Source organism: Lycorma delicatula, chromosome 9 (genome assembly GCF_047948215.1).
Source record: "Lycorma delicatula isolate Av1 chromosome 9, ASM4794821v1, whole genome shotgun sequence".
Classification (NCBI taxonomy): Eukaryota; Metazoa; Arthropoda; class Insecta; order Hemiptera; family Fulgoridae; genus Lycorma; species Lycorma delicatula.
The window spans coordinates 9,043,687-9,063,318 of record NC_134463.1 but is presented as its reverse complement, the minus strand read 5'-3'; the positions used below and the strand labels follow the sequence as shown (position 1 = coordinate 9,063,318).

Below are 19,632 nucleotides of genomic sequence, written 5' to 3'. Positions count from 1 at the left end.
TTTAAATTCAAATCAGGAAAATATAATTCAGTCTTAGAATTACATTTCTTTATTTAACATTTTGTTCCTAGAATACAATTTAAAATTTACATGTTATTGAATTTTATAAATGCGCATAGGAACATTTGAACAAATGTGACTTTATCTTATGATATAAAAACAAACACAAAAAAATAATTTTAAAACGTAGTTTTCTTAATTTTTTGTAAGTAAAATTGGTGTTTTATTATAGCAAATATTTAAAATTGTACTAATTAAAAATATTTGAAAAACCATCACAAGAAAAATTACACAATTTTATTGCCTTGAGTACAATAAAGTTTTAGAGTTAAATATTAAGAAGGTCATATCCACTTGATAATATTCAGATTAAATATTCATTCAATAAATATTTGATTACGTATGACAAAAGTAGATTAATAAAAAAAAGAATACTGTATGGTACCAGGTCTTTGAACTTGTAATTAAAAATTTGCTATAGCAGTTTCAAAAAAGGCAAAATAAATTAGAGATGAAAACAGGAAAATCACTTTGGTTATGATTAATTTTTATAATATAATGAAAACCATTCATATGTTTTTTAATTTTATGTTTATTTGAGATTCATGTAATTTGAATGAGGAAGATACTTAGCGCAGTAGCACTGTAATAATAATTCTACTAAATTCTTCTTCAATAACAAATTTAATTCATTTATCTCAAAATACAATGATAATAAGTATGCGTGTAGAAGTATACATCCGTACACCAGTGCATGTATATCATTCACGTAAGCTTGCAGGTGAGGTGCAAAAATCCAAAAGTTTTCCCAGTAAAAAATCAAACTATGTATACCCCAGTGACATTTTAGTTTTTATGAAATTCTTCATGGACAGTTTTGAAATTTGTTTTGTTCTAATTCATTAAAAATAAAATATAATATAAATATTTATTGCAAGTCTTTAGAATTGTTTATTTACTTTCAGTGAAAATCAGTTTCATGCTGTGTACTGGTGATTTAGTGATTATTTTTCATTGCAGTTTTGTGAATTTAAGTGTAAATGTCCAGTTGTAAACAGAAGATGCTTAAACTCATTATTACATTCTATGATAAAATCTTCATATACTGTCATAACAAATATTTTTTTAAAGAAAACAATTATAGTGCAAACATTCCAAATTCAGAAATAAACAATTTATTTCTTGCTATTCCTAAAAACAAACTAACTTGCTACTTCGATGAAATTCTTTTGAATGTTTCACATGTAGGTATGATCCTTTTGCTTTTCCTTTAAATTTCTGCAGTCTTTTCTTTGATCTCCTGTATAAAATTGATATTATTAAAAAATCTTATTTGCTTTTGCTTATCTAATGGGAAAAATTCTAGTTCATCTTTTTCAACAACAATGAATGGTCTTAACTTTGGAAGATGTTAATTATAAAGCATCTTAATTTATCAAGATCACATAAAAATATCAGCAAATTTAACACTAATATTTATGTTGCAAATGTAACTACTTATTGAATAGTAATTTTTTTCTAACAAAACACTCCAAATATATTATACAACTATATACATTATACAAGCCTTTCTACTAAAATGAATAACAAATGTTAGCAAAGCTTAATGTTAGTATAATGTAAGTAAGTACAAGTTACTATAATGTAATGTTAGTAAAGTAATATTATAGTTTCTCCTTTTGTATTGTAGGCAGTAAAATTAGTAGTTTTTATTATTCTCTGGTAAAGGAAAAGTGTAAAAAAATTATGCTCATAAACCAATTACAAAATTTTACTTGATTTAGATTTTAAAGTAAAAATTTTTAGAGCTTAATTTTGTTTACCATTCCAGTAACTGTTTAGCTTAGACTTTTATTTATATTAAAACTGTACAAGTCGAAACATACCTGAATAAAATGTTCCCACATGAAATAAAAAGTAAAAGGAAAGTTCTTTTACTTTTAACTCAAAATGTTATCAGTAATTAGAAACCAAATGATGAAGTTAAATAATTACAGCTCTGTGATAAATAATTGCACCATGCGCACACACACACACACACACACACACACACACACACACACACACACACACACACACGCACACACACACACGCACACACACACACACACACACACACACACACACACACACACACACACACACACACACACACACACACACACACACACACACACACACATATTCACGAGGGTGGTTGTAGCAGGATTTAAGATTAAAGGGAGATGTAACTGACAATTTGAAGGAAGGAAGCTATGAAAACTTAAATGAGGTGGGCATAAGTTAAGGTTTTTCTCTGGGAGAGGATGATGTCAAGATCTTGGATCTTTAGAATATGCAGATACTGATAATCCCTGTTAACAAAATTATTTACACTAACAGAATTCTTTAAAAAGCAAATATATATACTCTTTCTATTCAGTTATAAAAATATATTTGAAAAAAAATTAAACAAAATTTTTTTAATGTAATGTGATTCTAATAAATTGATAGATAAAAATCCTAAATTTAGGATATTCCAAGCACAAGAAGCAAATTAATCAACTCATGATTAATTTGGGAGAAACATTTATCAAATTAATTTACCACATTATGTTTTATATACATTCTACTTACAGTGATTTTTTTCTTGTGATTGGTTATATTTAAATTAGTAAGCTCAAACTTATTCAAAATTCCACATTTCCTTACTTAATTTTTTTTTTTGACTTCATTGACATGGCCAAAAGAAAGTAATATGTCAGTATCAAATTAAAAAATTTATTAACTTCTTTGGCATTTTGCATTACAGCTAAATACCAGTATTTGTACAATAAGAGTTACTTGTTCGAAAAAAAAATCTGTATCAAATATGATTATATAGCAAAATTTTTGGTACTATTTTAATTTACAGATCTACAGTTGCATCTAAACAGACTATGGTTAATTTTTTATTTAGTTTTACAGAGAGAATGTAATATTTTCAAAAATAAGTGTCTTTTAATAGTTTTATTAAAATGTGAATGTTATTATAATTCATTGTTGCTAGAATATTTTTGAAGTATGAAACAGCTAGTCGAGCTAATATAGAAGGGTATGCAAAAATAATGTATCAATTTTGGAAAATTAAGTCTGACCCTGTTACCTACCATTTGGGCACCAGCTTACAACAGTAACAACTTAACTGGGAAGCGATTAAATATAATAAATATATTTATTTCAGAGACTATAAAAGATCAAATAAGTAACACTCCTTTCTGTAGTTTGGTACAAGAATCTTACAGAGGTCATTGATACATCTGGTTCCACTGTACAATAAATATTTTTTTAGTCATATGTTGAATTCCCAGCAAAGTAGTAACTGACAAATAAAATTATAATTTTAAAGATTTTTATTAAAGTTATGAAAAAATAAGCAATATATATATACATCATAAAAATTATGAAATTGTTAAAATATTGACTGACCCAGCAGCAATAGCTTCAAAGCTAGCCGGTACAGCAGCAGTTAGAAGTAATCTAGGCAGACCAGAACTTTTAGCTTCTCCTTCAAATGCAAGACGTAATTCTTTTAATAAGTTAACATAACTTGCTCTATCATCAGCACCTCTGAAATAACACCATTAAAAGTATGTGATTAACAGTTAATGTTAATTAGGCAATAAAGAGATCATACATGATTTACAGTAGGTCATAATAAAATAAGTAAAATACGTGTCCAAAATGTCTAAAAACAATGTAAAAAATTGTGACCCAATGCATAACATTATTTTCATTTAATTAAAAAAAAGTGGAAAATTACTTAGATGGTACGACTTACCTCGGGTATTCCCAATCAACATCTAAACCATTAAATTGGTATTCTCTTAAAAATTCAATAGCTTCATAAACAAATTGATTCATACGGAAAACATTATTAGTCAGTTCTTTAAATGGTGTTGAACCAAATGCCCATCCACCGATTGCAAGAAGAATCTAAAGAGAAAAAACAAGAAAACCATAATCATAATTAAGTATCTTTAATATAAGTGAACCCTTACTGCACTTTAAATATTCAAATTTAAGAATTCTGAAACATGCAAAAAATACTAGGGTTATTCAATAATTAAATACATAAATTACTGTTGAACTAAAACAGTTTATTTAATTAACGTGAGACGTTTTAATTTTTCAATATAATCTCCAACAATATTAGTCCATTTCTGAATCGGCTTATTTATGCTTGCTGCAAAGAAATCTTTACGTTGATGTCAGAGTCAATTTAGCACATTTTCTTTGATGTCATCATTCTCATTAAACTTCTTACCATGTAGTGACTCCTTGAGTGGATCAAACAAGTGGAAATCCAATCGGGCCATGTGAGCGCTGTATGGGGAGTGAAGTAGTAGTTTCCAATTCAACTGTTGGTGGTTTCTCAAGTTACCTTAGCTATATGAGACTAGACATTGTTGTGAAGCAGGGTGATGTTTTTCTGTTGAGATCCAGGGTATTTTTTCAATACTTCTGGCTCACTTTTTTGTTAAGCATGTCACAGTAGTATGCACTGTGTAAATATAGAAACTTGAATAGGTAATAAAACAAAAACAAAAATAACAACATTTATTAATTTTTTCTGGTAGCTAAAAATAAAATATTAAAATCTACTTTAACAGTATAAATGTATGCTAAATTGTGGGTGTGATAAATGATCACAGTGGATGTGATTAGTCAATTTTACAAAATATATTATTGTGCATGTATATCAATAAAAAAATTTAAAACATGTAATATAAAAATATTTTAAAAATAAATAAGCATTTCAAGTTTTACTTAATATTTTTTAATAATTCAGTTGGGGAATTTTTCCAATAATTAAATTTAAAAACTGAGTTATCAGACTGTTTCAACTACTAAAATATATATACAGCTTAGCTGTAGTATGTATATTTTAAATTTAAGAAGTAATTATATAAGAAATAAAATATGAAACCTGAATGTCAATAAGTTATATGGTTTTTTAATAATATAGCACTACATATTATGGTGTGCTATATTAATAATATAGCACATTTATTATTGCTTATTTAATGCATTTTTTGTAATACTGCATAATAACAAATCACTTACAATTAAAACACAAAAAAATAATAAAACAATGTTGTTACAGGCCTCTGAAATCAGTACTTTTAAATAAATTAATTTGAAAAGTCAACACAACAGTTGACACTATAACAAAAGTAAATTTTAATAAAATAACCAATTTATTGGTTATTGTGTTATTTATTTTTATCTGTTATTGCAATAATTATTTAATTTAATTAATATTATAGTTAAAAATCCTATTATAATGATAATACTATTAAAGTACATATAATGTATTTTTAAATAAAAGTAAAAATGTAAAAAAAAAAAAATAAACTGTTGTAATATAAATGTAATGTTTTGTCAAATAAAAAATTCTTGCAAATGATATTGTAAAATTTATAACAGCCACCATCATAATGAGTTTACCACCTTTATTTGCACTGCGTTAAACATCTTTATGTAGGGCAACTACATAAGTCTTCTGTGCATTTGTTATGAAAATGTCGAGAAATTGACTAATTTAGTCTGTCTTTCATACTTATTGGATGGTAGTTAACTCGACTATTCCTAACAGGACAGTCTGCAGATGTAGACCAAATGTCAGGTGGGAAGAGAGGTGATCTTATGATCACCAACCCTCATAATTTGTAAAAATTTATTAAATCATTTTCATGGCATGTGTAGAATGATGTTGGAAATATCCAAGTTTCATATTTATTTGATGCTAACCATTATTAAGTGTGCTATCAAATTCCAATCTTATTACTACATAAATGAGAAAGTGGTGATTAATAGTATATGTCAATTAAAATGATCTGAGTTAATTTTACTCATATTTTTTTAATTTTTTTTATTTTAACGTTAAACTTTGTTTATATTTCAACTAAAAGGTAAATCTGTAAGAAAGGAAGGTATCTTTTTTCAATTTAATGAGTCTTAATGCCTTTTCATGACATCCGCATCATTATTGACTGAGTTAGTGATAGCGCCATCCCCTCGGCATTTTGTTACAGCATCTTTAACTTAACAATAATCTGTTCCATTTTAAGATTTATGTATTCACAGCAGACAAACGATTTTTCCTAGTAATTATAACTTCTATTGATACTGAGATGCATCTTCATTCTGCAACTTGTCTTTATTTTTCTCCAAATCAACTCAATTAGGTTGTGTTCAGCATGACACAGTTAGCAATCTTGCTATGTTGTAATCTGATCTTCCAATATTTTGTTGAAAAGATACTCTTTACAGCCTTCTACATTGTTCTAGTTTTATAAATTAGAATTCAGGGGCCTTGTGTAATTTTCTTATAACAAGCATTGTTATTTGATAAAACCGAATGATGGGGATGGTTGGCATTAACTTTGTTTCTAGCAATTTTTTTTTAAACCTAAATTTAAAAAAAAAATTAAAACCTAAGATGCATGTGTTCAATAAAACACATGCATTTTGATATTTAGTTCAAACAGCCAGGTACAATCCTATCTACTTTATTATTTTGCTCATGGTTATTCATATTCCAGCATGAAAACAACCAGATTTTATAGCTTTAATGCAGGGAATATCAGAATATGATACATGGCCTAGGTAGGAACTTACCCAGATGTGAAGTAAAACTGAAACTAAGAAAAGTGTTTTCCAATACTTTTTGGAGCTACAGGAAATTTTCTACCTTCATATAAAACAAATTTTATTAATATTTCTGGGTACTATATACAAAGAAAAATAGTATCAGATAATGAATGAAAAATTTGTTAAAAATTGCACTGTTTGGTTAAGAAAATATCTCTTACAATGTTGAGACTTTATTTTTTAAAAACACAAAACTTTTGAAATTTTGATGTCCTACAATTTAACAATGCAATTTTTGAATTGTATTTATTATCTATTACTGTTAATATTACTAATTTTGGTTTGCAGATTTAAAAAATTCTGGTTATGTGGTTGATTATGGACATCAATGTTATACTTATTTTTCTTTTTTTCTGCTTAGCCTTCAGAACCATCATAAGGCATTACTTCAGAGGATATCTAATATATCACTGTTATACTAGAAAAAAAGAGCACATTTATCTGCTTTACCTATTATTTTATGATTACTTCATGTTTATTAAGAGATTTAACTATATATTAGAGAAAACATTATAAATCACGATAATCAATAAAAAAAGAAAAATACATAAAAAAAACAAAGATTTAATTTATTATACCACAGTACATATGGATCATATACCATAGATGTGCTATAAAGTATAAATACAGATATTATTAACATGTCTATTAAACAGATAAATTTATCATGTAATGGTTCTATTTAAAAATATTTTTGATCCATATATCACAAAATAACCAAGGTTGCGGACAGTATTTATAATAAAAGAATTTTGAATAAAATCTATCATGAAAACCTCTAGGGAGGCCACAAAAATTTAGACAGATTTGAACATCTTTAATTTAATCTATGACAAGAATAACGGTTATGTATCTACATTTAGGAAATTTTAATTTTGAAATGTCAGCAATAAACCCTGTAAATAGAATTTAATGTTTTAGAAAAAAAAATTGTTAGTTAATATAAATTAGAAAAGTTTTCAAAAATTTGTAGCTGTTTCTTTTTCCATACTGATTTTCTTTTTGTGTTGAAAAATAATCCCATGAATTAACAGGAGTGAAAGCCAGTTCTGACCCTGAAATATTTAGAATCACAATGCCATGTGTTTTGAACGCAAGTCGATTTTAAATCTATTAAAAATAATTATGTATACAACTATTTACATGATCAGTAATGCATAAAAAATAATAAATTTTATTATACTAAAACTATTTTAAATAATTAAAGCATAATTAATTACCTTAAGATTTGGATTCTTTTCCCTTAAAGCAATGACTCGTTTATATTTTTCACCTTCTTTATCATCACCTTCAGTCAGTCTGTGTTCTTTAAGAGTACCAAATGCATATATAACATGTGTACAAAGGCTAGCGTCAATGTTCTCAGGTGTAAATTTTCCAGCACCTGGTCTCTTTTGTGACCAACTTGTCATATAACAGAATACTTGAGCTGGCCTTTCTGTATAGTAATAAAAAAATTATTAGATATTAAAATAAAAAAAAAAATTACAAAAAACTAAAAGAGAAAGTTCATAAGAAATAAAAAGAATGTTACAAGGTATTAACTAACCTTTCTTATTAATAACAACAGTTTGTACAGCAGTTTGTTGCGATACTTTGTTTCCTTTGACTTTTGATATAAGTTCTTGAACTGAAATTTTTTCTGGTGCAGGTTTTGTTGTTGCTTCAATAGTTATTGAATTGGCTACTTTACTCCAGTCAATATCCTTAGCATTATTTTTCCTTTTAATACCACGCAATTCTTCCCTAAATAAAATAAAAAATTATTTATGAGATTAATTAATTAAAAATTTGATAGCTTTATTTATTACAGTATAAAAGTAATATATTGTAAAAATCAACTGATAAAGTTAGTATAAAATAATGTGTTTATGTACGCACATCATTATCAGGATGATTTGATTTTACAGTTTTTACCAGCTCCTAAAAAAGTCTAGTTAGGATTGAAAAAATGTATACATTAATGAAAGTTTAAGAAAGAAATCAGTTCTTTTCGTCTTGAATCATACACTGTTAGCTTAATGTGTTAGGAGAAAAATTAATATACCTCACCATGTTTTGATGAACAACCATAAGCCAGGCAATTCATGAAAAGTAGAGATTAATACATGAGAAATTAAAAAATATATAAATTTTTTGGTTCAACTTCTTCATCCTTTGCTTAAGATCAAGCAAAACAGATGGAGAAACAGATGAAAAAATTACAGTTAACACTTTAATTAATAAAACACAGTTATATGTTTATACATCTGTCTTATTAATATACATTGTACAACAGCTAAATAAACATAGAGCATGAAAATATTAATGATGTGTTCTCCTATACTGTTTATATCAGGGTATAAGCATATCACTGTCATTCCATCCAATTTTACAATGTTCATCTGTATCACAGTATCACATCCTGAGCAAAAACAGTAAACTAATTTGATCTGTTGGAGCCATAATTTCTGTAAAAATAAAATCCTTTTACATAAATACAGAATTTCCTCGTTTCAGAAAATACAAAATTTTAAAAATAAAAAAAAAATATTAATTTTTTTTTAATGAATTACTTATTGACTGAGAGTTTTGTAATTTATTTATTTTAATCTGAAAATACATAATTTTAATATATGTATTATATACTACTTTATTACTTATGGTAAGGTGTTCTATGATATAAATAAATATCATACATTATATCCACATTACATATATGAAAAGAAATAAAATTTTGTTCGATTAATTTAGTCAATTAACTGCAAGTTTTATTTTTTTACACTTAAACATATAATAATATGCGTGCACATTTTAAAAGTTACATTATTTGCTTGAAGTAGAATCTAAATTTAGATATAATATTTTCCATAAACATTATTATAAATGTCAAGGTTAATTTTTTTTAAACAGTTAAAGTCACAGTAAAAATATAATTTTAACTTAAGGCAACCCATAATATTAAATGTTAATAGTGATTACACATGGTGAATACTTTATATCTAATGCAGATTCAATGAGTGCTCAATAAGTGCTTATATTATTATAATAATAAAAATTCGAATAAAAAAATTGCTGTGAGGGATGTTCAATGATGTTACAGGAGTAGTCGGCTTCAACTCCAGGGAAAGGTTAAGGTTAGGTTACTTCTAACTGGACATTAAATGTCCAGTACTTTATGCCAAGTACTTTAATGCTTGTTTTACAGATAATCTTGGGCTGATGGAGTTCAATTAATGGTGTTGAATCAAGTATGGTCAGTCTGAAATCAGGCAACAGCATCTGGCAAACCATAATTAGCCTTAAAGTTTATGAAGAGGTACTATGAACTCAAAACAAAGAAAAACCAATGTATTAATATCTATCTAAATTTATATATTTTACAATTATATTCAATCTTCAAATTATTATAGACAATAAATAAATTGTTAGAATTATATTAATGATAAAAGTAACAAATTAAATGGATACAATCTTCATTTTATTGATTTAACCGAGGATATTGATTGATATTTTTGCTGTCTCTCTAACCCTTTTTGTAGTTGCACTCTACTAAATATCAATGGCAAAATTATTATATTTTGTCCTGATTTTATTAATGTTCTTTCATAGTTCCATCGTTATTACTACAAAAAATAATAATTTGTTAATGTAGTGAATAACGACAAATTTTTTATGTACTAATTTCTTAGCCAAAGTTTCCCTTGATTCTTCTCAGCAAATATTGGAGAGTTATCAATAAAAGGCATATTTACCATTCTTGATGTGATGCATACAATTAATTATGTACTGTTAATGTGATATAAACGTTAAGTATAATTATCTGCTAATCTAATTGAAGTATTTATTTAGGTACTTCAAAGAGAACTGGATCCAACATTATTTCTATTTCTAATGTCAGGTGTTTCTGTCTTGTATACAAAATAGAGTTTCTTCAGTTGTATGAGGAAAATTTTCTATTAAAAAAATCATTTTATCACTGCAATTCAATTTTATATTGTTTATTTGAACAAATATTTTCAGACTTTTTAAGAACTGGTTATTATTGTTAAAAAGAAATATAATTTTTAATATAAGTGAAAATGTATGAAGTTCATGGTCCATGAGGAGGACACAGCTACTTCAGGTTCTTGGAGGGAATATTTGATATGGATCCACACAATCTATTTTTTAGAAACATCATAAAATTTTTTCCTTCTATTATTTTTTTCCAATCCTCATTGTTCAAATTTATGACAAAATTTATTTTGGTTAATTGATGAAAAATGGAAAACCCAGTATCAGATGAATGAAAAGCTAGGTTTCTTATTCACTTAGCTGGCCAGTCTGTATAAATTTATGTATATATATATATTTTTTTTGTGGATATTTTAATCAGACAGTGTTAATACATAAATTCCAGAAAAATTACTGAAATAAAACCATGTGATTGGCACATTGTTGATGTCCCATTTAAAAATTACTCACAATTCAGATTTTCCACTTTTTGGCCTCAAAAAAAAATTAATAAAAAGTAAAAATTGAACAACAAACAAAACTGACAGAATGTTTTAAAAAATTGTAAATAAATAATCAAATGAAATGAAATTTACCTAATGGCTCCAATCAATGGATATTTAACATCTCCTCCACATACAGTGCCAGTAAAATCATCCATATCAACGGTCCAAACCATAGCTCCAGCGTATCCGTTATCTTTAATCCAGTGCATTTTATGTCTAATTGATTTCTCATCATCAAATCCAATCCACTGATCACCCATTATTGCATAAGGAACTTTCATTTCATCATCCCAGATATAACTAGCCCCATTTCTTAACATATCACAGATCTGATAAAAACAAAAAATAATAATTTAAAATTTGAAGAAACCCATTTTACACCTTAAAAAAATCTAGCTAAAAAATCTACTCTTGTTGGTTATTAGCTTTAGAAGACCAAATTTTACATCTGAGGATGCATAAATATTATGAAATATTGTGTAAAAGTATTTTCTTTAAATAAAATGTACTCTAAGATTTTGTATGGTGCAATAAATACGCAAAACATTCTAGATAATGAATGCATTATTCTTTAATAAAAAACAGAAAGTTAAAAAATAAAACTCTTGCCAGTGTAATTCAGTACAAGCATGCATGCAAGTATAATTCAACTTCAGGTCTAATAAAAGAGAATTATAAACACAGCAGTAATATATCAAAAACATTAATGTAAATGAACAGATATTTTCAATTTGCATAATGTACCTCTAAAATATTTGTTAATAACACACAATTATTAAATTATACTTACATTAATACCAGAAATAAATCAATTGTTAATACAAAACTATTATCATACTCGACAGTTACAAATTCACCATAAATATTAATGTCAAATGATAGTTCATCCAAATTTTATTATTCACATAACAATTAAAATTAAAATTATAAAAACCATTATTACTCTAATCTTACATTTTATTAATGAAGTACATAAACAACAACAGGAAATTAAATAATTTTGTAAAACTATCAATTAACTGCTAAGTATTTTTTGTTTCATAATCCCTTATTGTTATCTATGAAGGACTTTCTTTTGTAACTTAAATACCATTTCATTCTGTTTTGATGATGATTTTCAAACAGTATTGTATATGTCAAGTTATTAATCCTGATAATTTGGTTTAATCAATTTATTATCACAAAGCCTAAAGGAAAATATTTGAGCTTATTTTTTGCAAATGTACATGGCCATTTCAAGAGAGGTTATGATAAGTTATTAAACACAAGAGATTTTCTAGTGATGGTTGTTATTTATCATGCCATTAATATTATTCTTTTATCTGCTGTATTTAGTTTTAAGTTTATAAAATTTGTTTTGTTTTCATTTATAATCAATCTGCACTGAATGAAATCTTGGAGAGCAGAATATTAACTACCTGTAATAGAAATTACAGTAGCAGTGGATTGTAGTCTCTTGACAACAATGATCAGTCTACTTGATATTTTTCAAACATTAATCATAGCTCATTGAAATATATTAAAAGTACAACTGAATCTACTAATAATAAATGACTTTATTATACCAACATAGGACAAGAAGAAGGTTTTTTACAATTGCATATTAAATGAAATATGATAAAAAAAGAACATAAAAAATATGTTTATTCATTATTATATAATAAATATTTTATTAAAAAATATCACAAAAACAGAATTATTTAATTACATAAATAAAATATTTTAAACCTACTTTATAGTCCTGGGTAAAATTTTTATGCTTTTTATCAAATTATATTCATAGAACTTACTATTATTTTTTCAGCTATCATATAAAACAGTATTTTTTTATATTAAAAACATTATAATTTAAAAATACAGACGTGCTATGCTGCTTTGTTGGTCTGGTCCAACTTAAGTTAGATGTAAAATTTCATAGATTTAAAAAATACAGATTCATAACATATTATTTAAAAAATATCACATTTTTTCATCAATTTGAAACTTTTGTACTGATAAAGAATTTACTAGAAAAATTTAACAAAATACTAATATTAAAAAAAAAAAATTGTTGTATAACAATCAGATTTTTTATGTATCAAAATTAAGTCCCATTGAATTTAAGCTCTTGGTTAACATTTTAAGTTAATAAAAATCATTTCCTCTCTGCCTTATTTATTTTCATTATATTTCTTAACTCTTTCTCCTAATTTACTAATTATCTTTTGTCCAAAGAAACAGGTGTGATGTTTTCATGGCGGCTGGGGGTTCAAATATACACAATAAATGATGAGTATAAAATAAATAAAACTACTTCATATTTAGACACAATAAAACAAAATTTTACGGCATAACTATTCTTTTCTTCTTTATAATTAAACTTAGTGTAGTAATGTATAAAAGCATAGCCTACCTCATAATAAGCAAGAAAACCTGCTTCTTTAGTATATTCACCAGCTTTCCCACCACCACTAGATGGAGCATTGACCTTGAAGTTGTTACTATTTGTTAAAGTAAATGTTCTCCCGTAAGTTGGCATACCAATAACAAGTTTGTCTTTTGGTGCACCCAATCGCACCCACATACTGGCAGCATGATCGACAGATAATTGTTTACGCCATTCTGAATCAGTTGATGGAGCATATAATGGTGCATTATGACCTGTTTCTCTTTCCCATTTACCATGGAAATCATAAGCCATCAAATTAATGAAATCTAAATAACTGTATTAAAAAAAAAAAACAAATATTGTTATACTAGAAAAAGAAAAATAAAACATCAAAATTGTCACTTAACACACATAAATTAAAATAATTAACTATAGTAATTTTTAAAAACAGCAAACTATTACTTCATTGGGATTACATAATTTGTATTATACTATATGACAACCAAGTGAGTATGTGGAACATAATTTTGAAGGATGTGTCAGAGGATTGAAGAGAGATCCACAGTATAAGTAGATTTAAATTATTATGTAGTAGTAATGATCAACCTCTCTTCTGTATGCCCTAAAATGGGCAAGAGAAAATCTCATTTTCAGCAAACTTATTTCAAGTAATCTGTGAATTTCACTCCTATGGGAAAACCGTTGCAAAAAAATACTGTTATCAATGGACTTGGACTAAATAAAGCTGTCAGTATTATTAAAAACTTGTTATGTTTATTTTTGGAATTAAATAGTAGAAAAATGATAGTAAATTAAAAATGGAACACAAAATCTGAAATAGTTTAAATTTAAACTCTTAGATTTTCTAAATGAGAGAATAAACTTAATTCACAATTTACTGTTTGTATAAAATTTTGGAAACAATGAAAATATAAAAGTACCACGGGACTGTACCACTTTTTAAAATATTTATTATCCTTTTAACTTATTTAGAAAAAAGATATTTATTAACTCAAAATTTAGAATAAAAATTAGGAATGATAAAACATTAATTTGTAATTTATTTTGTAGTTAATGAGTTGCTGAGCAAAATTGTTAAAAAAATTCTATACTGTTTTAAAGTGATTTATTGCAATCAATAATACAGTGTCACAGTTACCATATTTGTTTTATTATTTATGTAACAACAATTGTATTTGAGATATGTCGATAGTGAAAGTGGGTTGCAGATTATATAATCTATGAAAGATCTTTAAAGGATATAATAAATAATAATCATAGGATTAGACGACATTTTACAAGGTTTGTGGAAATTCTGCATGCATTAGTGTATGCAGAAATTGCACTTAATGTTGAGCAATGAAAAATTTTTTTCGTTTAAATAAATTCTTTAGTGGAACATCTAGATAAACAAATGATGAATAATGTATCAGAAAAATATACATTTATTATTTAGATTTTTATGTATTTATAAATACATATTTATATATAATGTATTACTGTTAATAACGATGTAAAGATTGCCTCCTAAATTAAATTTCTTAGATATTTAACTATATACTTTGAAATAAATAGATGCCGTACAACACAAAATATATACATTAATGAACACAGTTCTTAAGGATGATATCAGAGGATTGAAGAGAAGTTCACAGTATAAGTAGAGCTTTAGAGTTGGTATACAATAAAGAAAAAACCTTCAAAATACTAATTAAAGTAATATTTTAATCAGTTTTATGTAAGTAAATCAAACAGACATTGGTTATGAATATACCTGGCAACAGCTGGAACATCATACCCTCCTCTAACATTATCTGGACCAACAGGTACAGCAGCAGACAGTAATAATCTTGGTTTCTTAATTTCTTGAGCTTCAGCTTCAAATGCTTCTCTTAATTCTAGAAAGAAACATTTTACAACAATATAAGTTAATGAATGATCTAGATTGATTTATGTTTGTTTTTTATAAAATTATTAAAAACTGTTACACAATTATTATTTATTTATAATATGAGCAAGCCATATTACAATCTGAAAGTCAGAAGACTTCAATCCTACAAGAAACAAATGCAATATATATCAATAAAATATGGTTATCAATGGATTGGACTACTTAAAATTATAATAAATTAAAACTTGAACATAAAATCCATATAACCTATTAATGACATCTCTTGATAACCAAAGATGTGGGCTATACAGTGAACGTCATTACTCCCAGACAAAGCAAATATGATTAGTACCTCTTCTACCTTACACGTTTTAAATGCACCACAAGCATAAGAATGATGAACATGTAGTGTAAAGCAACAAATTTCTGTACCATTTTTGTTTAGAATCAATCGCTTATACTACATATTGCTTCTACTCAGTAGAAGAATCATTAGTTGAACAATAATATTTTATGTGTTCTTAATTAAAAAATTGTAACCAGCAGACAAAGTGTAACAATAGTGTTAAAATTTAGGTTCAAATTGTACTACACTCTGGTCCAGACTTAGTTAAAACTACAGTACTTTTAACTACATTTTAATTCCTGAGTTATTAATGTTCTTTGAAACAGCTCTGTTATTTTAAGAATGATCAGCCTAGTGTTAGGACATGACCAGTTGAGTGACTGGTCACTCTCAGCACATCAATAATCGTCAGCCACTGGAGACTACCAAAGGCGTTCCTGATGTCTAGGAGGACCACTAACAGAATCCTCTGTCGACGCCTAGTGCCACTACTTCGATCTCTAGCCCATTCAGTTACATGTTTCAGCGTCAATTGTGGACTTCCCCCTAACAAAGCTATATTTATCAGGGGAAAGCCCACCCTTCGCTTCCACCTCACACCTGAGCCTGTCAGCGATAACTCTCTCTAACAGCTTGCCCAGGGTGCTGAGCAAGCATATCGGATGATATGAGACAACACTCCCAAGCATGTCTCTCTTCTTTGGCACCAGGACCAACCGCGATTCCTTCCACAGGAAGGAAAGCGACAGCTCTCCAAAGCTGTATTATAGGCGTCCAGTATGACCTAAGGATGTCTTGTCACCATTAATTTAACGAGCGATCCAGGGACCTCGTCCAACCCCGGACTCTTATCTGCACTAATTCACTTGGCTGCCAGTCTCAGCTCCTCAATGGAGAATCTTTGCTCATCCTCCGGGGCTGTCATTCCACGGAGCTTCAGTTACTGGGAACAGCTCCTCGACAACCCGAAGTGTTGTCTCTCGAGATAGAGGGGGAATGGGTGCGCCAAACTTGTTCATGACAATTTTATACGCACCCCTTTCTCGGATTCTGCTAGTCCAGATCTGCTACTAGCTCCGCCCACGCTTTCGCCTTGGCCTCCTTAATGGCTGCACAAAGAGACTTTCTTGCTTTTCGGTATGCAACAAGTAACTCGTCTACATCATTAGAAGCTCTCTAATAGTTAGCTCACTAATAATTAGTTGCTCTCTGAAGTTTCCTTCTAGCAGCGATTGTAGCTGCTCTCCTGGTAACAATCTCATCAGTCCACCAGTGGACTCTTCTCTTTGCCTGCCCCTCAGGTTGTCCGCCTCGACTGTACTCATCACACAGTACCTCCATAAGCCCTTCAGGTGTGATCCAATGGACAATCCTATAGAGGATGCGGTAACATCCACAACCGAACCTCGCCCCCTGTCAACGAAGGTGGACGAGGACCCCAGCCGAAGTGAGTTCTTCACCTAGTATCTCTACAGAACCCACGCTGTGAATGACAGAACCAGGGTCAAAAGCACTCTTGTTGAGCTTCAGCCTCGCCCCAGGACAGACCCCACAAACATGAGTCGCAAAGGGGGTCCGTTTATCTCCAGTAAGGTCCAGGATGTATGCCTTGGGTTGAAGATCCTCCTTGTCAGGTAGCCCCTTCTCCTCCGACACCCTTTCATAGGCCTGATTAGGCCATCTCCCAATAAGCACTTGTTTAAACTCCTCAAAAGTCCCAGACTATTGCATATAATATGCTCAGCAGTGTATCCAGATCAGTTCTCACTGTTTGCGTATATTTGTCAGACGTATATTTCTTGACCCTCCAAATCCTCAGTGACTTCTTTAACATCCTTGGCAAGGTTAAGGATTCTGTTCACCGACAGAGTAACAGTCTTCTTAGTCATGGGATGACTTTTACACAGATTCTGAAGTCCCTTTATCTCCTCAATTAATGTTTCAATCTCCGATGCAGCCTCCTCGCTTGAATCACTACTAGGCACTCTTCTTCGTAGGCTTCTCCTCGAGCCCTTATCAGGCACACCAGTCTTAGACACATCAGCAGTACTAGTTGACGGCGTAATGACGGGTGATCTAATCGTTTTCGTAGATCTTCTAAAGGAAGCCTCAAATTCCATTTCCTCAGGAGACTCAGCCATCCTAGGAAGGAGAGTTCACCAGATAATATAAGATGGCAAAATTCATGAGAATTTGTGCCCTCCACTTGATATTTTTTTGGGGTGTCCCGAGGAGGGATGTTGGGGGGTTTTGGGGGAGGTAAAATGTATTCCTCCAAATCTGTGGTTGGATTTGGAGGAGGGTAAAAATTTTTTTGGGGGGTAAAATATGCGGTCGGGTATGGATTGCGTAGATCCAAGAGGGATTTGGGATTGGGGGTACGGATATGGAGTTATAAGGAAAAGAAGTTCCTCGGCCAAATCAGTAACGCTGTGGGACTCAGAAAAAAATCTGTACTCACCAAATCAGGAAAATTTTCAAAGTTCTTATTTACCAGAAAGATGATGACTTACAGCAACTTGCCGATTGACTTGTAATAATATTCACCAAGTAATAGGTTATGTAGAACCAACTGTAATGTATTTCTTATGGCAAATACAAACCCGAAGAAAAAAGCAGTATTAATCCATATCCAAAATTCACAAAAATTCACAGGCACGTTCATAATTCACTAACCAACAAACCAAACAAAAAACACCAAAACCGAACTAAAGAGCAAAAATCGCAGAGCGGAACAACAATAGGTCTACACCCTATGAGTACTTCAACCTATGACTTAGAAAGACAAACCTTAATTACTATGTATTTCGACATCATACGAGTATAGTAAGCGAACATGAGAGAAATGACAATTATTTGAAGTAACGATGATTATTTTTGTATTGATACTATTATTTAGCCTATAAGGTAAATGCATATTTACATAATAGTGAGCTTTGCAATTTTAAATTGCACTTTGGCATTACATTGTTATTTCAAAAACTCACTTTAATTGGCCTCAGCAGGTTCTATCTGTGTTCAGATCCTTTTTGGACTTGGTGATTTTTTTTTTAATCTAATCTTACTCATATTTTTAATAAGTTAAATTAAAAATCTTCAGTCAAATTCTTTTGAACTTACTAACCTCCTCATTTAGAAAAGTAAATAAATTTAATATTTTTTATCCTTTGATATAAGTCATTACATCCTTGTGTATGCCATTTTTTATTCTAATCTGACACAACTGGATTGTATGTATTATGTTATATTGTTACTTTCACATGTTCAGTGTAGTGTGAAATTTTAATGTTGACTATAATAATAATAATTTTTTTTTTTAACTAATATTAAAAGTGAGATTATTAAAGAAATTTTTTAACCATCAATTGAGAAAAATACTTTTTTCTTGAATGATATTCTAGGCGTTTATTTGCATAAAAATTAATGTTTATATGGATTTTTATGAAATTCTATCAAATAATATTTATTTTTTATTAAAATAATGAAAGAGATATTAATTATTTTTAACATATAAATCTGTAAAAGTCTACCTTTGAAAATGCTGAATTAACAATAGAATGAAGCAAATTATAATTTCAGTGCTGAATATTATAATACCAACATTATTTATAACTAATATATTCATTAAAATATCATCATTTTTATTTTACCAAGGATAACTCTAGAAACCTGTTTGAAAAACAATCTCTTAAAAGGTCATATTATATAGCTCCTTCTTTTTTGCATTGCACTCTCATACTTTTCTGCTTTATATTCTTTTTTATATATATTTATATATTTTTTTTTTGTCTTCAGTCATTTGACTGGTTTGATGCAGCTCTCCAAGATTCCCTATCTAGTGCTAGTCGTTTCATTTCAGTATACCCTCTAC

At 28.6% G+C, this 19,632-nt stretch overlaps 1 protein-coding gene across 1 annotated transcript in view; it reads right to left on the bottom strand.

The window, feature by feature from the left end:
* Positions 1-19,632, bottom strand: part of Cht7 (chitinase 7) — a 377,604-nt gene that overhangs the window by 11,195 nt on the left and 346,777 nt on the right. The window contains exons 6-12 of the mRNA XM_075374574.1: positions 15,299-15,422; positions 13,549-13,858; positions 11,247-11,485; positions 8,225-8,421; positions 7,896-8,113; positions 3,800-3,954; positions 3,448-3,588 (exon numbers count right to left, since the gene is read on the bottom strand). Coding sequence (XP_075230689.1) covers positions 3,448-3,588; positions 3,800-3,954; positions 7,896-8,113; positions 8,225-8,421; positions 11,247-11,485; positions 13,549-13,858; positions 15,299-15,422 — 1,384 coding nt within the window. The remainder of the gene's footprint in view (positions 1-3,447; positions 3,589-3,799; positions 3,955-7,895; positions 8,114-8,224; positions 8,422-11,246; positions 11,486-13,548; positions 13,859-15,298; positions 15,423-19,632) is intronic.